General features: G+C 35.2%; 1 protein-coding gene across 1 annotated transcript in view; it reads left to right on the top strand.

Moving 5' to 3' along the window:
• LOC123529485 (neutral alpha-glucosidase AB-like) overlaps positions 1-22,190 on the top strand; it is a 47,511-nt gene that overhangs the window by 10,972 nt on the left and 14,349 nt on the right. Inside the window, exons 6-17 of the mRNA XM_053517992.1 lie at positions 6,595-6,771; positions 7,243-7,304; positions 7,761-7,838; positions 8,438-8,640; positions 9,508-9,731; positions 10,079-10,175; positions 10,553-10,713; positions 11,031-11,280; positions 14,198-14,274; positions 15,312-15,386; positions 16,686-16,799; positions 18,142-18,251. Of these exons, the coding sequence (XP_053373967.1) occupies positions 6,595-6,771; positions 7,243-7,304; positions 7,761-7,838; positions 8,438-8,640; positions 9,508-9,731; positions 10,079-10,175; positions 10,553-10,713; positions 11,031-11,280; positions 14,198-14,274; positions 15,312-15,386; positions 16,686-16,799; positions 18,142-18,251 (1,628 nt within the window). The remainder of the gene's footprint in view (positions 1-6,594; positions 6,772-7,242; positions 7,305-7,760; positions 7,839-8,437; positions 8,641-9,507; positions 9,732-10,078; positions 10,176-10,552; positions 10,714-11,030; positions 11,281-14,197; positions 14,275-15,311; positions 15,387-16,685; positions 16,800-18,141; positions 18,252-22,190) is intronic.

The raw sequence follows: 22,190 nt of genomic DNA, 5'->3' as shown, positions 1-22,190 counted from the left end.
AATGTATCGGACGTCATGCGGCAATTTGGCATCATAATTGACGTCATAATGCTCTCTTACCGGTTCGCACGTCAACCGTTGTTTATCGCAGAATATACAGAGCTTGATTTCCTTCTTTGTTTAACTGGAAATCAAATCGAGCCATGTTAGAATTGTAGTTAAACAGTATATAAAGACTGACGTGCTAGTTAGATGATTAGGCAGTTGTGGGAGACATTCGCTTTTCTCAAAAGCAGCTCTAATTATTGATTTTGATTCCTTGTTCAATTACTGAATGCATCAAGGGGAGCATTTCCTGTTCTTCAAGTTTTTAGCCCACCATCATCAGATGGTGGGCTATTAAAATCAGTCTGCGTCCGTGGTCCGTCCGTCCGTCATTCCGTCCGTCCGTCCGTCCGTCCGTTAACAATTTCTCGTTATCGCATCTCCTCAGAAACTACTGGGGGGATTTTGACCAAACTTTGTCAGAATGATGTATTGGTACCCTAGTTGTGTCCCCCTGAAAATCAGACTGGTTCAACAATTTATGAGTGAGTTATGGCCCTTTGTTTATTTCTATATTTTACATAGATTTATATAGGGAAAAACTTGGAAAACCTTCTTATCCAAAACCACAGAGCCTAGGGCTTTGATTTGGTTTGAAGCATCATCTAGTGGTCCTCTACCAAGATGATACAAATTATTTCTCTGGGGTCTAATATGGCCCCGCCCTGGGGGTCACATAGTTTATAATGACTTATATAGGGAAAAACTTTTAATAACCCCTTGTCCAAAACCACAGGGCCTAGGGCTTTGATATTTTGTATGTGACATCATCTAGTGGTCTTCAACTAAGATTATTCATATTATACCCCTAGGGTCAAATATGGCCCCGCCCTGGGGGTCATATGATTTACATAGACTTATATAAGGAAAAACTTTGAAAATCTTCTTGTCCAAACCACAAAGCCTAAGGCTATGATACTTGTAATGTAGCATCATCTAGTGGTTCTCTACCAAGTTTGTTCAAATTATCGCCCTAGGGTCAAAAATGGCCCCGCCCCAGGGGTCACATGGTTCATATAGACTTATATAGGGAAAAGCTTTTAAAATGTTCTTGTCAATAACTACAACATTCAAATTTGGATCACATGTATATTTTTGAGTGGCAAGATGACCCCTGACATGAGTTGACCTTGATTTTGACCTAGTGACCTACTTTCACATTTCTGTAGCTACAGCCTTCAAATTTGGACCACATGTATATTTTTGAGTGGCAAGATGAACCTTGACATGAGTTGAACTTGATTTTGACCTAGTGACCTACTTTCACATTTCTCAAGCTACAGCCTTCAAATTTGGACCACATGCATAGTTTTGTGCACTGGAAAAAACTTTGACCTTGATTTTGACCTAGTGACCTACTTTCACATTTTTGAAGGTACAGGCTTCAAATTTGGACCATATGCATAGTTCCGTGTTTCAAAATGAAATTTGACATTGATTTTGACCTAGTGACCTACTTTCACATTTCTCAAGCTACAGCCTTCAAATTTGGACCACATGCATAGTTTTGTGTACCGAAAAAAACCTTGACCTTCACATTGACCTAGTGACCTACTTTCACATTTTTAAGGTACAGGCTTCAAATTTGGACCACATGCATAGTTTTGTATTCCAAAATAAAATTTGACCATGATTTTGACCTAGTGACCTACTTTTACATTTCTCAAGCTACAGCCTTCAAATTTGGACCACTTGCATAGTTTTGTGTACCGAAATGAACTTTGACCTTTACATTGACCTAGTGACCTACTTTCACATTTTTAAGGTACAGGCTTCAAATTTGGACCACATGCATAGTTTTGTATTCCAAAATAAAATTTGACCTTGATTTTGACCTAGTGACCTACTTTTACATTTCTCAAGCTATAGCCTTCAAATTTGGACCACATGCATAGGTTTGTATACCGAAATGAACTTTGACCTTTACATTGACCTAGTGACCTACTTTCACATTTTTAAGGTACAGGCTTCAAATTTGGACCACATGCATAGTTTTGTATTCCGAAATAGAATTTGACCTTGAATTTGACCTAGTGACCTACTTTTACATTTCTCAAGCTACAGCCTTCAAATTTGGACCACTTGCATAGTTTTGTGTACTGAAATGAACTTTGACCTTAAGATTGACCTAGTGACCTACTTTCACATTTCTGTAGCTACGGGCTTCAAATTTAGACCACATGCATAGGATTGTGTACCGAAACAAACTTTGACCTTGACATTGACCTAGTGACCTACTTTCTTATTTCTCAAGCTACAGCTTTCGAATTTGGACCACATGCACAGTGTTGTGTACAGAAATGAAATTTGACCTTGAGGTAGTCAGTAAGTCTTGAAATTTGGAATACTCAAAAATGGCACATTGGTGGGCGCCAAGATCACTCTGTGATCTCTTGTTGATAATTATTTCTAATAATATGAATGTCCCTATATTTACACAGTGTATGGATATCTGTTTCAGATAATATGAATGTCCCTGTACTTAACATAGTTTATTGATAATTATTTCCAATAATATGAATGTCAGTATATTTACACTGTGTATTGATATCTGTTTCAGATAATATGAATGTCCCTGTATTTACACAATGTATTGATATTTGTTTCAGACGGACAGTGATAATCAGGTGTTTTTTTTTTTGTTATTTGACATATAAAATAATCAGAGGCATATAAATAAAATAGGCAGAATGTTTTACTATCTCCAGTGATCTAACTGCAACAGCTGTCATACAGCTCAATGGGGAAACTTAATTATTTCCTTTTAGAATAGTGAGTTTATCAGATACAGTTTCACTGATATGAAACAACACTGGAACATGTACAAAAGTACAGTTGAACAAGGAAGAACATTATAATCAGAAATTCTTATAACTAATTTCTGCTGCATTTGTGTGTGTGTTTTTTTTTTCTTAAAAAAACTCATCTTTCCTGCTGATAAGGCAATGGTAGTGCACTTGTTTTTGAAGAACTTATTTTGTTTCACATGCATCAAATCAGTAAAGGTAATTTTGCGATATTATCGGATAAAATCTGCCCGCTTAGCTCAATAGGGAGAGTGCAGATCTATATATCGCGGGGTTGTGAGTTTGATCCCCAGGCGGGGCGTACGTTCTCCATGACGTTTTGATAAAGACATTGTGTCTGAAATCATTCGTCCTCCACCTCTGATTTATGTGGGGAAGTTGGCAGTTACTTGCGGAGAACAGGTTTGTTCTGGTACAGAATCCAGGAACACTGGTTAGGTTAACTGTATGCCGTTACATAACTGAAATACTGTTGAAAAACTGAAATACTGTTGAAAAACGACATTAAACCCAAATCAAAATGAATAAAAAAATTATCAGATAAATGCATTTAAATTTTGTTTGGCTTTGAGAGTATTCTTAGTAGTTTCCATTTATTCATATGCTTCCGATTTTTTGTGGACTTTAAGTAATGTAAAGGATTTACATACAGGGTTTCTTAAAGAAGGTGCTTTGTTTTTGTGAATTCAGTTTCCTACATTTCTAGCTTCGCAGTTAATAGTATGAGAGCCGTTTCATGCACACAAGTGTCAGCTTCTCCCTTTGGTTAAAGTTATGCATGCAAGGTCATATCTCGGAAACCATTGCATGTATTGGATAGAAACTTTACACAAGACTTCCTCATCATCAAATCTGCTGAATTAGCTGTGTACGATAACTTTTTGGTTGAATTTAACAGCCCTTTTCTGACTTAAAAATGCTTTTATGACTTAGAAAATTCTGTAAAAATTTTGTGCACCTAAACATAAAGCTGTACCAGGGTAACAACTACATGTAATTGATTGAAACTTCACACAAGGCATTCTTTTCATCAGTTATATTTACATAACCAAGTTCGATAACTTTTGGTTGAAATCAGTTCAAATTATGGCCCTTTGTTTACCTAGAAAATGTGGAAAAAGTTTTATAATTATGCAACTAATTGTTCAAAATGTATATTATTAGCAACAATATACTGTGAAATCATTAATATTCGTTGGGGACTAATTTTTGTGGATTTCGTTGTTGAGTCAATCCACGAAATTTAATCCCAACGAACAAGTAAAATTCCCTTTCATTTTATGTTCAAAAAGTTTAAATCCACGAATTCATATCCCCACAAAATTGCCGTTTTGACCAAAACCCAAAATTTCATGCCCACGAAATTTAATGATTTCACAGTATGTTGGATTGAAACTTCACACCCTTCTATGACCTGGAGAAAGGTTTCTATGAAAGTTGTTTTCATTGTAATGATAAAATACTAATTTATAATGAAATGTAATAAAAAGCAGTCAATTCTGTAAGTCTTGTCAAGTTATGAATCTTGTTCAATTTAGAATTTGTCTAATAGTCAAGTGTGTTTTATGGACACCTCTTGTTTTACCATTTTATAAAAAATGCTGATATTAATTTATCTATTTTTTGCTTTTAGTGTTTAAATTTCATTTTGGAAATATCAAAATGTGGTTAATATTTGCTGGAATAGTAAAAGAAAACTGACTTGACTACTTGATTGATGCAGTGCTTTTTTAATGCAGCATTTGACTTAACATAGGCAGAGTGCTGATAAATGGCATTAACCCTTAGCCTGCTGGCGGCAAGTGATTCTGCCTTTGCGACCAGTGCAGACCAAGATCAGCCTGCACATCCGTGCAGTCTGATCATGGTCTGCACTGTTCGCTATTCAGTCAGTAAATGTTTAGTAAACACCCCTTTAAATGATAAATGGTCCTGCCCAAATTGGAAGATTGACCAGCCCATAATAGAAATTTAGCATGGTAAGGGTTAAAACTCATACTAACTCTCATGTGTTAATGATGAATCATAACTTTCTGTAATTAAAACAGAACTTTTGTCAGATCAGTTAAAATTTACTCTATCAACTTTTATGAAAAACCTTGCTTAAATAGTTCTTATGATTTGTTATTCCCCCTCCCGCCCCCCCCCCCCCCCCCCCCCCCCCATACTTTCTTCTTCAAGGAAGAGAGGATTTACTGTCAGTTGGTATACCAAATTGTTTATGGATGATATTTATAGAATCCATTGACACTATTAGAAACTTTATCTGTTATGGGGGAATATTTTGTGGTATGTGTTGTGTCAGCCCTAAAAATATAAATCTGAACATACAAGTACTACTGGTCATCATTGTGTTTATTAGTATTGTCTCTTATTCAGCTAACATCCAACCACCACATTGCACACTCAGAAACAACTGACATTTTAGAATGTGCTTTTGTTAAACATTTCATCTTTTGCAGCCATATTAGTTGTCAAAGGGCAACTGTTGTTTCCACATTAAAGTTTAGAAAATCACAATTTGACCATAGATGTCATTATGACGTAAAACCCAGCAAAACAAACAGAAACACTATTTGATTAATTTTGCTCCTATTTTGTTTCCAATCCCTTTGCATTTGTACTTTAACCCAACTGAGTGCGACAAATCCTGCAATAGAAAAAAACAAGCCTTTTAGTGTTTTATGTTCCTTTTGTAATTCTAATTAAAGCATGTGTAAATATGCAAAAAAAAACACAAAAGTAAAGAGCAAATGGCACAAAGCTTAACATTATCTTCAAGTCTTAAAATAACAGATTTTTTTATTAGGATATTTGCTAAGCTATCTTAAATCTTTGTAAAGATTTCCATGATTTTGCACTAGGTTATCTTGTACCCACTTTGGATGAGATTATTTGTTTACATTATTGGATTTCGAAATTACAACTAATCATAGTCAGAATGTTGAAGGCGATCTCTTAAATTAACTTAGTTTTTATAACCATGGTCTAAATTTATGTTATCCTGAGATACATTTGTCAAGAATTGAATAAAAACGTACATTTGCTATATCCTGATGGCCTCATTTAATGTGATGCAGAATCACCTTATATGGTTAAGATGAAGAGAAACAAGACAAGCACTGTCATTTAATATATACAGTGAAGTAGGTCCAAGAATTTAAAGAAAACCTACCTATTACAAACTTTTTGTTTAAAGCATAATAGTAGCCCTAAATTTTGTCATAGAAAATATGAGCCGCACCATGAGAAAACTAACATAGCGCATTTGCGACCAGCATGGATCCAGACCAGCCTGCGCATCCGCACAGTCTGGTCAGGATCCATGCTGTTCGCTTTCAAAGCCTATTGTAGTTAGAGAAATTGTTAGCGAACAGCATGGATCCTGACCAGACAGCGCAGATGTGCAGGCTGGTCTGGATCCATGCTGGTCGCAAATGCACTATGTTGGTTTTCTCATGGTGCGGCTCATATTTTGAACTGTTTTCCTTCATTAGAAAATGAGACATTATTTTATATCAGCATTCTTATAATGAATTGGCCATAACCATGTATCCATTATCTGTAATGTTCCAACAGGATACTTTGTACAGGTACAGCATGCAGTCTGACAGACAACACTATCAGTTGCACCAGGTAGCCATGCTTATTGATGTGTGGCAGCTATACATATTACTGCAAAAAATGTACTTACTATATAATAGATATAGTAACACATTTTATTTAATTCTTTTTTCTTCAGAATTTCTTCTCAAAGATAGCTGATATAGTTAAGGGAGGCAGTAAAGAGATACCACAGACAGACACACACTGGATCTCGGAGAGTGGTGTAATAGATGTGTTTATCATGCTTGGACCTTCCGCACATGATGTGTTCTACCAGTATGCACAGCTGACAGGAACTACTAATCTACCACCTGTAAAAATTTAAAAGTCATATATTTGATTAAAGCCTTTGCCTTTGTGACCATACTGAACTCTTTTGTTTAGTTAAATGAATTTCTGGCACTTTTTCTGTGGTAATAGATAGTCTGTTAAATTCAGTTTTGTGACAGAAACATTTGTAAATAAGGTAAATCATTGGTAAGACGTAACATTTCCTTATAGGTAAATTACTTTGAAAAAAATATGATAAAGAAATGAACCGCACCATGAGAAAACCAACATAGTGCGTTTGCGACCAGTATGGATCCTGACCAGCCTGGTCAGGATCCATGCTGTTCACTTTCAAAGCCTATTGCAATTAGAGAATCTGCGGATGTGCAGGCTGGTCTGGATCCATGCTGGTCGCAAATGCACTATGTTGGTTTTCTCATGGTGCGGCTCAATATCGTACAAGTTATTACTGAGAGTGTAGAGTCTTATGTTTACAGAAAGTGGTCTTTTTCAGATGTTTGCAGTTGCCTACCACCAGTGTAGATGGAATTATAATGATCAAGATGATGTTAAAAAGTAAGGCTCAAAGAGATAAAATTATCCATTGTTCATAATATTTTATTATTATTTATATTATTTTATATTGGTTGTTTGGCTGAGGTCGACTTTATTCTCATATGAGTCTGGCACTTAGGATAGTATTGCAGCAAATATTACTTAGTCCAGTAATGATTAAATGTTACACTGTACAGTGGTATTAAGTCATATGATCTTTGTATCGAGATATTTTGTGGAGTTACTATAAATGGAATAGTTGATACTTACATAGATATTCTGGCCTGTTATATGTGGTTTCTCTGGCTGCGTAAGTGTGTACCATTATTGAAAAAATACATTTAACTTAAAGGAAAAAGTTAAACCTGAAAGATATCTTTAATTACTTTTCAGTAAAATGAAAACAACAGATTAAACAAAGTTTTAACAGCAAAGCTACAAAGTGTTATATTTATATACTCTTAATTTTGTTTACAGTGTTGATGCTATGTTGGACCAATATGATATTCCATATGATGTCATCTGGTTAGATATTGAACACACAGATGGTAAAAAGTAAGTTTCCTATTCTTATTTAGGATGGTTAGTAAGAACCTCCTGGCCGTATATATTTTAAGAGCTATCTATTTTAAAAAAAGTTATTATATCATCTAAAAGAAAACAAAGGGGAGCGGTGGTCTAGCGGATAAGGTGTCTGCCGCTCATTCTAGGGGTTGTGGGTTTGAGCCCCACTGGGGTCACGACCATGACCTCATATGACAGCAGTACTGGTTTTTCCAGGAAGTGGACTTGAGAGTGGTTCCAATAAGCTTGAAGCTTTCATCACAATCCAGCTAAAACAAATTAGTATAAACTAAAAGAAAACAAAAGGGGAAAATGCCAAATGTAAGGTTCAGAACATAGCCTATCTGGAACATAGCCTACCATTGCACTGACTTGACCTAGAATTGCTGAAGAACGTAGTGTCTTATTTTGTTATATTCTGACTGGCTTATCTAATGACAACAATACATGATATCAGCTGACTGTATATGATGTTAGTTGTCAGAAAATGTTCATCTTGAATAATAGTCTTAAGTGGCTTTTAAAATCTGTCTGAAAATAGAGGTACTTGAGCCAGGTAACGTTCATAAAAAATTGTTTGTTTTTAACAGGTATTTCACGTGGGATAATGATAAATTTTCCCAACCAGAAGAAATGATAAACAATGTAGCATCAAAGGGGCGTAAGATGGTAACAATTGTTGACCCACATCTTAAACGGGATGATAATTACCAGGAATATAGAGAGGCAAGGGACAAGGGTTACATGGTAAAGAATAAAGACGGCAATGACTACGATGGTTGGTGCTGGCCAGGTAATTACTTAGTTCAGTTTTTAGATATAGAATCAGTTTTATTGTCTGAAATGTGTTTATATTAACAATAAGTTTAGTATTGCTTTGTGAAATTAAAATTATTCTTACATGGTAACATAGGTTGTAGTATCAAAATTGTGTGAAATACCCCAATAGCTGGGAACATTTGTCTACAGTTTGTGTTGGTTTCAGTGCATGACAATGTTTAAGAAAAAAAGAAAATTGGTGACAATCACTCTTTTCCCCATTTCCAGGGAATATGTAGATGAAATTTACAGTTGGATTGCAAATTTCTAACATTCTGTATTTATTTTGAGAGTTCTTTAATATCAGTTACAGGCATTTTTATTACACTTCTAGTTATAAGTGGCCTCTGTGACTGAGTGGTTATGGTAAAAACAAATGCCCCACACCACTTTTGATACAAAATCCCACTTGATGTAGAGTTCTTTCATATGAGGAGACTATCCAGGCAGTTGAAAGAGAGGTTCTACCCTGAAGCTTGCTCCTGCCTAAGATAATATTTAGAGGAGATATTTTGAGATCTTCCTCCACCCACTGTATATTTACAGTCGAACTTCGTTGGCTCAAACTCGATGGGACTGGAAAAATTTTAGTAATTAGTAGTTCGAGCCATCGAACAATATATATTATACAGGGGCTTTGCTGGACCTGATAATGAGCTTGAATGAAGGACGGTGCATGAATTATCCGATTTCGAGCGAACAAAGTTTGACTGTAGAAAGTTGCCATATGACCTGAATTAAGGGGTCTGACTTAAGAAAACCCCTCAGACATCTGGGGATGAAGCAGATGTCTTGTACTATAAATAGTTTTATTTGTGTTTAACTCTCTACTGTATATCAGGATCTTCAAGTTGGCCAGACTTTGCTAACCCTGAAGTGAGACAGTGGTGGGCGAGCAAGTTCCACTATGAGGATTACCATGGTAGCACACCAGACCTGTTTACCTGGAACGATATGAACGAACCGTCTGTGTTTAACGGACCAGAGATTACATTCCATAAAGATGTTTTACACATGGATGGCTATGAGAATAGAGATTTACATAACATGTATGGATTTTATGTGGTAAGGATGACTTTCACTATGCCAATAAGTACTGATATGGTTTGTCTGCTGCCATTGCATATCATATTAAAAGAGGTATATATGGTTTTTAACTTGTTATAGTATCTTTGCCTGGTTTGTAAACCACATCTAGTAATCAGGTTGTACAGTTTAAGCAGTGGGAATGGAAATAATATGAAAAGAAAGAATTTTCACTTTTAACCTTTATTTACCTGCTTATATATGAACGTTTTTATGTTTAGACAAGACATAATATTAAACATTGAGTTTTGTTTATGTGATGTAGTTGTCTCCCTTGTACTACAGTGATTTGACATTATACTTTAATGATATATTTTCCCTTTAAGCAACAAGCCACAGCGGAAGGTCAGTTAGTGAGAAGTGATAACAAAGAAAGACCATTTGTCCTGACCAGAGCTTTCTTTGCTGGCTCACAGAGATATGGTAAGTCAAACATTTTATGTTTTCATCTTTAAGGGTTTTTTGTGAACCTTACAATTTGTAATCTTTAAAACATATGTCTGAATGTTTGTACTGTGTGGTTTGGCAGCATCTCTAGTTTATGTATCCTGGAATCAATTTTAAACAGTTTTTAAACCTATGAGTAGTAATACCGAAAAAGGATTTTATATTGACCACAATAAACAATGTAAACTTATTTGTAAGTTGTTTAACTAGTGGTAAGGTCATAAATGGTCATAGTTGTTGACTTTTCTTGTAGTACCAGAAAGATGTTTTTATTGCTTTTACCTATTCAGAGTCTGAACATTGTTACTATTATACAACAGTATGCATATTAATGAAGGATTATGTTGTTATAGGTGCTGTATGGACAGGAGACAATATGGCAGAGTGGAGCCATTTAAAGGTATCCAACCCAATGTTACTCTCGTTGAACTTGGCTGGAATCACATTTTCTGGAGCAGACGTTGGTGGTTTCTTCAAGAATCCTGACACAGAATTACTCACAAGATGGTACCAGGTAAATGGAGAAATGTTTTTATGAGACTGTTCAGTGTCTGTTACTTTCTGTATATAATATTAAATTCTTTTTAAAACTAGGAGATGTGCCTTCCATTTTAATACTTCTCTTTGATATGAGATACCAACTTTGCACTCAAGTCTAGTAATAACACCAGCTTATGAAAATGATCTTACCTACTGTGGAATAGGTTCATTTCATGGGAATATGAATTAGTGGATTACAAATTTATTTTTGGGATTGATGCCAACAGAAATCCTTCAAAACTAATCCATTATAAAAGTATTCTAATTGTTTTTACTGATATATTATTTTAGGCAGGAGCATTCCAGCCATATTTCAGAGCACATGCCCATATTGATACAAAGAGACGGGAACCGTATCTTCAGCCTGAGGGAAATATGAAGGTTATTCGTCACGCCATCAGGACCCGTTACTCTTACCTACCATTCTGGTACACACTCTTCTATGAAGGAGAAACAAAAGGTGTCCCTCCGATGAGACCGCTGTGGGTAGAATATCCGACTGATAGAGATACATTTAGCATGGATGATGAATATTTACTAGGTATGTTTAGTTTTCTGCTGGCTTTCCTGTTATCAGAGATATCTGGGTAAAAGAAATAATTTAAAATAAGAAAGCACTTCTAGATGTCAGTAATTGTAAATGAAAACTTAACCGTTCAAATAGCGTGATTAAATTTTAAGTTATATATATATATATATACAGTATCCCCAGCAATCCTTTTCTTGGAAGTTACCTAATCCATGGTTTCAGGGTGAGTTGTTAGTATATATGGATGACCCAAAGCTGGCATCCATTTCCACATTTTCCTTTCTCTCATGTTCATATTGATAGGTTTTGACCAGAAAGCATCCATAGAACTCTTACATTTGTTCAAGTGGTTTTGTTGGACTTATTTAGTGTCTTTCAAGGCTAAAAGTGGAAATCCTTTAAACAACATCCTCTCATTTATAATTTTCCCAGATTTGTTCATTGGCTGCACTTACAGGCTTCCAGTGCCAAAAGAAGTAAAGTCCTTTAAATAACTTTGCAAAAACTGCTAGATGCATGATCTCCAAATTTGATCTTAAGCATCTATGCAGGTTACAGACCACCAGTTGTTTTGTAGCATTCATTGTCAAGGTCAGAATAAAGTCTTTACAATTCTCTTATAAATAAATTTTATTCACGACTGTGTGGAATAATGTTTAATTTGTCTGGTCTATAATGAAACAAATTAAGTTAAGTTGAAATGAAATAAGTGAATTACGCAATTCATTTGACTGAATGAACTTTGTCTTACTTGTCAGCCAGACAAACTTCAAATATGTAATCTGCACAAACTACATTAGAATAATTTGATATTGATCATTTGTATTGACAGCTCTAGTTTTATTTGTATCAGTTTGAGTAGTTTTCTCTTTTTGAGCTGTGTAACTCAGCTGAGAGATCTGGCGATTGTGGCCCTCGTGCTATAACAAGGAAACAGTTAAAGAGGCACCACAAAATAACTGTATTCTTTTGTATTTCCATGATGGTAATTATACATGATTTGCATGAAAAATATGAGATATACAAGAATTTAGTTTCAAATTGACAGTGACAGTATTAGGCCAAGGCAATGTGTGTAATGTCTTAACATTTTATTGAATTAATGTAGCAATATGTACATAAATCAGTGTATCTAGTTAAATTTCAATCATATTTTGTTTCTACAGTGTAAGACAGTTATTCATCTATGTTCTTAAAACTATGCTGAAAAGAGATTGACTGAATAAGTTTGCAGATAAAGTTGTGAAAACACATTTATTCAGAATGGGCCTAAATTGTGGCATAGCTGTATATTACCTGTATTGTAAGAATGATTTTCATGAGCCCGCCCGCTTAGCTCAGTAGGTAGAGCATTGGTCTACGGATCAAGGGGTCAGGAGTTCGATCCTCGGGTGGGGCGTATGTTCTCAGTGACTGTTTGATAAACAACATTGTGTCTGAAATCATTAGTCCTCCACTTCTGATTCATGTGGGGAAGTTGGCAGTTACTTGTGGAGAACAGGTTTGTACTGGCACAGAATCCAGGAACACTGATTAGGTTAATTGCCCGCCTTTACATGACTGAAATACTGTTGAAAAATGGCGTTAAACCCAAAACAAACAAACATAAATGTTTTGTAGGCAAAAAAAGTAGGTCGCTAGGTTGTGGTGGGTCTTTAAAAGCTAAACTAGAGTCTCTGTATATGAGATGGGTGAAATTTTTCCAAATAATAGAATTTCTTCAAACTTTGGATAAAGAAGGACAATCATCTAAGCAACAAAGATATGCAATAAAAGTCACCAGTATTGAAAAAGAGTTATCTGCCCTTGAAAACGGCATTTTTGGAGGAAAATTTCGCCCAACTGATATACAAAGATTATAGCGTACGCCTTTAAAACTGCTACAATAAGATCTATGTGCATGTCATTTTGATAACACAAAATCATAACGGCTGTTTGTCTTCAGAGGAACATATTTACATAATAATACAAAAGTATTATAAATGTTATAATGCTCAAAACACTTCTTTCCTCCTACATCACTTGCCTCTCACTGATGTGGGTTTGGAAACCTCACTTGAGGTGTAGAATTCTTCATGTGAGTAAGCTATCCATCTAGCTTACAGAGGGGCTCCATGGCCAGGTGTTTAAGGTTGCTGACCCCGAATCACTTGCTCTACACCGGTGTGGGTTCGAGCCTCACTCATGTGAGGAAGCCATCCATCTGGCTTACTGAAGGTCAGTGGTTCAGTCCAGGTGCCCGCTCTTGATGAAATAATGCATGGACGGACACCCGGGGTCTTCCTCCACTATCAAAGCCGGAAAGTTGCCATATGACCTATGATTGAGCACAGGAGAAAATTACTACTATTTATTACCCCATCTGAGTCTTTAAGGAACACATTTTACATCACCATGTAGTGGTTGTGACTTTTTAGGATGAAATGGAAGTTGAAATGTACACACTGTGAATTCTATTTAGGTCAAGATTTCTAAGAACAAATAATGAAAAAATTCCTCTTGCTACTTTTACCAAAATAATACCTATATATGACTTGAAAACAAAATGTTGCATAGGTCACCTGTTTATAAGATTTGTTATTTATATACAGCCGTTCTAAGATAGGTGAAATGTTTGGACTATGTTACAGATCATAGAAGATACGTGTTTTTTTAGCTGGCTTACCGAAGGATTGTGGTTCTATTGAGGTGCCTGCCTTTGCTGAAATAATACCCGTAGAGGCTTCTTCATATAACCTAGAATTGTGTCAGAGTAATTTTAAACCCAACAAAAAACAAAACAAAACTACATGTATGTGTTAAAGCTGATATATAGTTGCCACTGGTTACCTATATGAGCTTCCCCTCTGTTAGCAGTGGACTGCTGTATCCACTCAGCAGGGGATACAAGCCACTTTTTATTAAAGGGTAATATAACTGTATTATCCAGGTACATCATTGTTGGTGAAGCCAATCACAGAGCCCAGTCAGACAGGTACACAGGTGTATTTCCCAGGCAGTGGTGAGGTATGTATAGCTAGATCAGACACAAGTGTATTTTCTCTGGTATGTATATCCCAGTCAGACTTGTACTCCTGTTGATACTCATGGGTATTTTCCAAGGACATAGTCAGGTTTGTATAAACTAGTCAAGACTGGTATACAAATGTATTTCCCAGGACACAGTCAGGTATGTATACTCTCAAAAATGTCTCTGAGGGGCACATTAAGACAGTTTCACAAAAAATGTTTCCTTTTTTAAATGTAAAATTTGTATATAGAAGTACACTTACAATTTATTTTAATCCCATCAAAAATTTGAATTTCACTAAATAAGCATAGAGGTCATTTCCTATGGTAACAGAATTGTCAACAGAACTGGCATGTGCTTGTGTTGCCATGAAGGGACAAACAAAAATACTTAAGTAGATAATAACCCACTTAGTCTACAAAAAATCGCTAAGTGACCGTGAAGAAAAGGGAATCATTTGATATCAAAGAAAATATTGACAAAAATTAGATTGTATTGTTTTCATTAAATTGCATGTTCTTTATCATTTTAAAAGATTGTCAGGTAATAGTTGTCTTTGTTTACAGTGATTGTTTTAGCTGTCATGCATCTGATTTACAACCTCTAGCTCCTCCCACAACAACCTCTAGCTCCTCCCATGACAGCCTCTAGCTCCTCTCATGACAACCTTTAGCTCCTCCCACAACAACCTCTAGTTCCTCCCACAACAACCCCTAGCTCTTCCCACAATTTACTGTTAGCCCCTGTCAAAGATGTTGCAGGTTCAAAATATTAAATATCCAATACCTCTTTCAAATGCTTAAACGATTTTATTTGTCACCAAAAGCTTATCTGAAAGCAGGAACCAATAAACTGTTATATTATTAATCTATAAGCAAGAAATGAAGAAAAAAATACATAATACAAAAATGTAATTGTCCTTTAAAACATTTTATCCACACCAGTACCATTGAAAAAGAAAGTAATTGGACATTATTTCTGTGGCAATTAGCTTGCTTGTTTTAACAGAAAGTAATTTAAGTTTCTGTTTTAGGTATGGTATGATGTGGATACATTTAAACCTTACAATGGTGGTCAGACAACATATGTTGAAGCACCTTTATCAAAGGTAGGTTACAGTAGTGTTCTAATAGATTAATGATCCTTTGTTATGGAATGTACAGTCGAGACTGCCTTATGACCCCCTGAATTTAGCGACTCCCTGTCATACGCGACCCTATTTTATGCTCCGGACGCAATTTACTATTAAAAGAGTCTGAATTAAGCAACCCCCTGCCTTACGCGACAAGCGACTGTGAAATCAGGCTCCCGAATCGATTATTAGACCGTTTACAGCAACTTTGAGACGCTCCCTTGCAAGAGTTTACACGACAGAGTTACCATTTGTTATCTCGCGTGAAGTTGTTTGAGGCGAGAACTTACTTGTTTACAAAAAATTGCCAATGAGAAACATAAAAAGAATTGTTTTGACATTAGAACAGCGTGTTAAGGAACTTGAATTGCTCGATTGGGGAAAACCAGCATATAAAGTCATCCAGTTAAGTGAAACTGTTTTAAGAGACTCCCTGTCATATGTGACCTTTTTAGCTGCCTCTTAAAACAGTTTCAACTGTATATCAAAATTTAAGAATTGGAAATGATATTTAAATGGTTTAAGGTTTTCAAAAATAACTTCAGCATCCAGTTTACAAATGAATGTCTGCTTTTTGGTCCTCACCATTTTGGCCTTAAAGCGGCAGGCCTCCAGATCGTTCAACAACAAATATATATATATTGTTTAGATATCTTGAAATAAATACTATATTTGTTAAGAAGGCTTTAAAACTTAACTACTGACAAACTTTATGTTACGGAAACACATGAGAATTTGCTGTTTTTACTACTTTTTACGATGAAAATTGAAAAGCGTTTGTCTTGCTTTACTCCAGGTAAACTGTCTCGATTATAAATATCTATATTTTGAAGTCATTATTCACTACTTCAGCTATAGCGCTTTTGGTTACACTGACGGGAAAATATCTTCATTGCCGCGGCAGTCCGGGGTTCGATTCCCAACGCGGTCATCTTTTTTTCTTGATTTGGAATTTTAAAAATATTTTAGAAACAAAAATTCATATTCTGATGTTCGTAATATGACCAAAACTTCAATTTGAAAGAAAGATTATTTTTTAGCCAAATCTGGAGGCATGCTGCTTTAAAAACACTTCAAAATTTTCAAATTAACAAAAATAAATGTTAATTCATATTTCCAAAAATAGTTTTGTTTCTATTCCTAATTACATTTGGGTTCTTGTAGCCTGTAAGCTTTTATTTGTTTACAGCTAAAGTTTTGCAGACAGCCTGTCCAAGCTTTCATGTTTTAAATTTTTTTTTTGATTGAGATTTTTCCTACATTTCTGTGTTACAGATTCCAGTATTCCAGAGAGGAGGTTCAATAGTTCCTAGAAAATTTAGAATACGAAGGTCATCTTCTTTAATGGTTCATGATCCGTTTACTCTCATAGTATGTCTGGATAAAAAGGTAAGTTGGTAGTTTTTAGCTTTACAATTTGAAGAATAAAAATGACTACCATACTCTTCCTGGCACCTCTGGCAATTACATTCAAGGTTTTGGCAAGCCTCTAAAATACTGCCCACATCATCATCAAACTTCAATAAGAATTGGTCTTTGTAATGGGTAGATTAAAGATCAAGGTGACAGGGTTAGTGAGGATTAATGTTTATGACGTGTTCTCCTTGAACTCTATCTGATAACTTTAGTTATCAAATTTTGTAATGGTTAAAGTTTTATGGCAAGCTTCTCAGTTTAGCTATGTCTTAAGTACTTCCTCTAAAATTACCAAACCGCACATTAGGATTTACCATATAGTAATGGGCAGACAGCTTTTGGTTTAGGGTCACGGACCTCAAAGCTCAAAGTTGAAGGTCAGGGGGAGGGGGAGGTGGGGGGATAAGATGTTTTAAGTGTTGTTTAAAAGTTTTATTGCATGCTTCCCAGTTTCACTTATATGTCATAATGTATCTTAGAACCAGAATCCCGCATACCCACACTTATTCTACACCCCCAAATATATATATATTTTTAAATTCCTCTCATTATAATATCCTATATTGTTGTTAATTTACTTTCTATCATCCGTCCCACCTCTCACATTTTCTTATATCTTATGATAACTTGGTAAACATGCTGTCATAGTTGTTCTAGTGGGTGGTGTAAGAATGGTCTGTGAATAAATGTATAATTTTCAAATAAACAAAATGGTGACAGACGTTTATACCAACCATTGTTTCTGTGAAATATGTTTTCCTGTTAGGCATTTAAGGTGATGGTTAGGGAGATAGTTGTAAGTTTCTTGTATAATTACATTTTGGCAGATTGATGTTAGCCCTTAGAAATATTTGTGTACAGTTATGGTTGAGCCCGCTTGCGGTGAGCTCGATATAGTCACCACTCTCGGTGTATGTGCATGCGTCCGTGCGTGCGTCCGTCCAATTTTGTCTAGACCATAACTTTGACATGCATAGACCAATTTTGTTTATATTAGGCATGAATGTTTACCTCAATGAGTGTCATTGTGAGCGTGTCATGCTCGAACCCCATGTTCCTATCTTAAAGGTCAAGGTTCACAGTTGGTGGTCAAAGGTCAGATTGATGTTTGTCTGGAGCATTTCTTCTTCATGCATAGTGGGATTTTGATGTAACTTGGCATGAATGTTCACCATTTTGAGATGGTGTGTCATGCGCAAGAACCATGTCCAAGGTCAAGGTCACACTTGACATCTGGCGGGCTCGACATTCTGCCCGTGGACATACTTGTAGAAAAGCAATCACAAGTTAATGAATTGTTTGCTGAATATTTCAGGGAGCAGCTAAAGGTAGTTTATACATAGATGATTACCATACATTTAACTACAGAAAGGGAGAATATCTACTTCGAGACTTCTCTTTTGATCAAAATGAATTCCATAGTCAGTAAGTATAGATATGTTTATAAAAACTATTCTGATGCCATTTTCACACTAAAAGTAATATTGTATTGCAGCTGTTCAGAAAGCATGGTCATATTATAATGCGAAAATTTAGACAACAGACAAATGAATAATGATGTTATACTATTATAAATGGAAATTTTTTGGATATTTTTTTTTCTTCAAAACTTAGATCCATGCTATATGTGTGTAATATCATATTGTTGACTGTAAAATAAAAATTAGTTTTTTCTTTAACAAAATTAATGAAAGTTTACTGTAAAGCTTTTATCTGATAGAGTTTTATACCATTAAAAATGTAAAATTTTCCATTTAGAAAACCCGATTAAGGTAAACCAAAAGATTTAGGTGAATGTTTGATAGAAGCAAGGGCAATTTTTATGAAAAATGTTATGTGATATTCTATTGTAATTTTTATACATCCCATTCTGACTTGCAAGGGTGAAGTGGAAATATAAAGGAAATATAGGGAAAGTTCATTAATGAGCAACACCATGAGAAAACCAACATAGTGAATTTGCAACCAGCATGGATTCAGACCAGACAAGATGCTGTTTACTTCCAAAACCTATTGCAATTAGAGAAACCATTAGCAAACAGCATGGATCCTGACCAGACTGCGCTGATGGGCAGGCTGGTCTGGATCCATGCTGGTCGCAAATGCACTATGTTGGTTTTCTCATGGTGCGACTCAAAACTTTCTTTTGTTTCTGTGTATTTCTGTCTATGACATACCACCAGTGTCAAAGACACTTGAAACTCTTGATTCTGCTGAAATTGGAATTCTGAAGAGAAAAAGCAGATGTACTGGTATGAAATCTGGCAACAGCTTTATGATTCACTCAGAAATAGTTTTTAGCAAGAAAAATGATAAGTTTTCTACAGTAATTAAGCTAATTTGATACTGTTAAAGAGAGTTTTTTTGCCCATAAAGGCTATTACAAATAATGAACCTTTAAATAAATACAGACCGAGTAAATGAGCTATTGATGTCAGTCATGTTTTGTCTGTATTTCAACTGTAACAGAGAAAATAGCTGTATTATTGGAGGACAACTCATTTCTTCGCAAGTTGCGCACGAAAAATGTCATATTTTCAATGGAGCTGAAGCTTATTAAATGTAATATGATGCTTAAAATATTGCAAGGGAATGTGACTTTCTCATAAAAGTTTCTCCTGAAATTTGAGTTTTGTTTAATAATCTCTCTTTATTTAATGTTGATATTCACACTGGCCATAGCTTTATCAGATCAAGTGGTTCCAACGTTGTTTGAGCGGTGAATTTTACGCCGATCAGATGGAGAAATATGGCCGATACTACAAATTTCCGGTATTTTAAGTATGATTTTAATGAATTTCTACCTGTTTAATAATTAATCAAATGAAAACGATGGGTGCACCTGGAGCGCAAATGTGTCTATGTTTTAGCACATATGTCCATTTAGCTGAGATTTGTGCCGTTTATTCAAACACTTCTGTACAGTCCGGCGGGGGAAGGAGATTTTTGACAGTTTTTGACAATATCGCATCAAATATAGTGTTAATCGGGAACAAGAAACTGTTAAAACACCTTTTTCGTAAAGGGCTACCTCTTAAAACAAAGCGTGTGTATTTTCATAGAATTAGTCAAGGTTATTTCTGAAAAATCGGCCGAAAACCTAATGCAACGCCGTTTCGAGTGGGTCGTTATGCAACGCAATCAAGTGGATACCGTTCTGTGTCTTACTTGCGAAGTCTTATCCGTCTTAACAACAGTCATTAAAGCCTAACAATGAATAAATTTAGTGAGTTTTATAGCATTATAATGATCCCGCCATTTCTAATATATTGTACATCGAACAATATCATTAAGTAAATAATGGTAATCGTTCGTAAAAACAAGAACCAGTTCACGGATATCTGTCTCCTCCACGAATGGTACTGAACAGCATACCAAATTCGGGTTGACTCTTTAAATCAGTATAGTTACAGTTGGTTACTTTTTAGTCCCTTAAAACCAATACATTGCGATTTCATTACTAATTTGTTGTGCATTTAAGCTGTTCATACAAAATAAATAAAATCTGGTCCATGATAAAAGTATTAATCAGTTGTTTGTCAGATTTTCATTCATATTCCTGTGGTAGCGTTCATTTAGTTTTAGAAAAATAAATCACAGAGAACGTTAAAATTGGCCAGGGAAAAGACAAGATTTTATTTGTCCTCTATAAAACAGAAACGACGTAATATACCTCTATGGTCCCGTTCAAAAATGAAAATACAAATGAAATACAGACACCAATAAAAGAAAATAAACCGGACCAGCAATACTAATAGAGATGTGCCACAGTTGTACTATTTAACTGTCTCTAACCAAAGAAGAAAAGTGATGTTTGTCAACGGGTACTTATTCGATTTGATAAGAGTTAGAAATATTGTAAAAATAATGTATCTTTTGCTTCAGAAAGTTGTCTCAGAACAGCCTTGTCACTTGCAATGTCTAAAAGATCTGTATCTTCCTCTGTTAATTCTTCAAAGATTTCATCTCATAAAACTCTTTCTTTTAATACCTTATTGTGAACAGTTTTTTTTCTTGATATTTTGGTGCTTGAAGTTGGAGTTAGCAGTCTTTCGTTTCTCAAGCAAACGATTAAGAGCATTTTCTCCATGTCCTCAATGTGAATAAAAACACACACACAAAAAAAAAAGAAAAAAAAACTACGGTGCTCCTAAAGTGACATGTTACGCACTTTTTTCCACTTAGGTAATGTGAGAAACGAAAGACTGCTAACTCCAACTTCAAGCACCAAAATATCAAGAAAAAAAACCTGTTTACAATAAGGTATTAAAAGAAAGAGTTTTATGAGATGAAATCTTTGAAGAATTAACAGAGGAAGATACAGATCTTTTAGACATTGTAAGTGACAAGGCTGTTCTGAGACAACTTTCTGAAGCAAAAGATACATTATTTTTACAATATTTCTAACTCTTATCAAATCGAATAAGTACCCGTTGACAAACATCACTTTTCTTCTTTGGTTAGAGACAGTTAAATAGTACAACTGTGGCACATCTCTATTAGTATTGCTGGTCCGGTTTATTTTCTTTCATTGGTGTCTGTATTTCATTTGTATTTTCATTTTTGAACGGGACCATAGAGGTATATTACGTCGTTTCTGTTTTATAGAGGACAAATAAAATCTTGTCTTTTCCCTGGCCAATTTTAACGTTCTCTGTGATTTATTTCTCTAAAACTAAATGAACGCTACCACAGGAATATGAATGAAAATCTGACAAACAACTGATTAATACCTTTATCATGGACCAGATTTTATTTATTTTGTATGAACAGCTTAAATGCACAACAAATTAGTAATGAAATCGCAATGTATTGGTTTTAAGGGACTAAAAAGTAACCAACTGTAACTATACTGATTTAAAGAGTCAACCCGAATTTGGTATGCTGTTCAGTACCATTCGTGGAGGAGACAGATATCCGTGAACTGGTTCTTGTTTTTACGAACGATTACCATTATTTACTTAATGATATTGTTCGATGTACAATATATTAGAAATGGCGGGATCATTATAATGCTATAAAAACTCACTAAATTTATTCATTGTTGGGCTTTAATGACTGTTGTTAAGACGGATAAGACTTCGCAAGTAAGACACAGAACGGTATCCACTTGATTGCGTTGCATAACGACCCACTCGAAACGGCGTTGCATTAGGTTTTCGGCCGATTTTTCAGAAATAACCTTGACTAATTCTATGAAAATACACACGCTTTGTTTTAAGAGGTAGCCCTTTACGAAAAAGGTGTTTTAACAGTTTCTTGTTCCCGATTAACACTATATTTGATGCGATATTGTCAAAAACTGTCAAAAATCTCCTTCCCCCGCCGGACTGTACAGAAGTGTTTGAATAAACGGCACAAATC

This window comes from Mercenaria mercenaria, chromosome 1 (assembly GCF_021730395.1).
Source record: "Mercenaria mercenaria strain notata chromosome 1, MADL_Memer_1, whole genome shotgun sequence".
Lineage (NCBI taxonomy): Eukaryota > Metazoa > Mollusca > Bivalvia > Venerida > Veneridae > Mercenaria > Mercenaria mercenaria.
The sequence above is the reverse complement of the archived record's forward strand: the minus strand, read 5'-3'. Positions and strand labels throughout refer to the sequence as shown.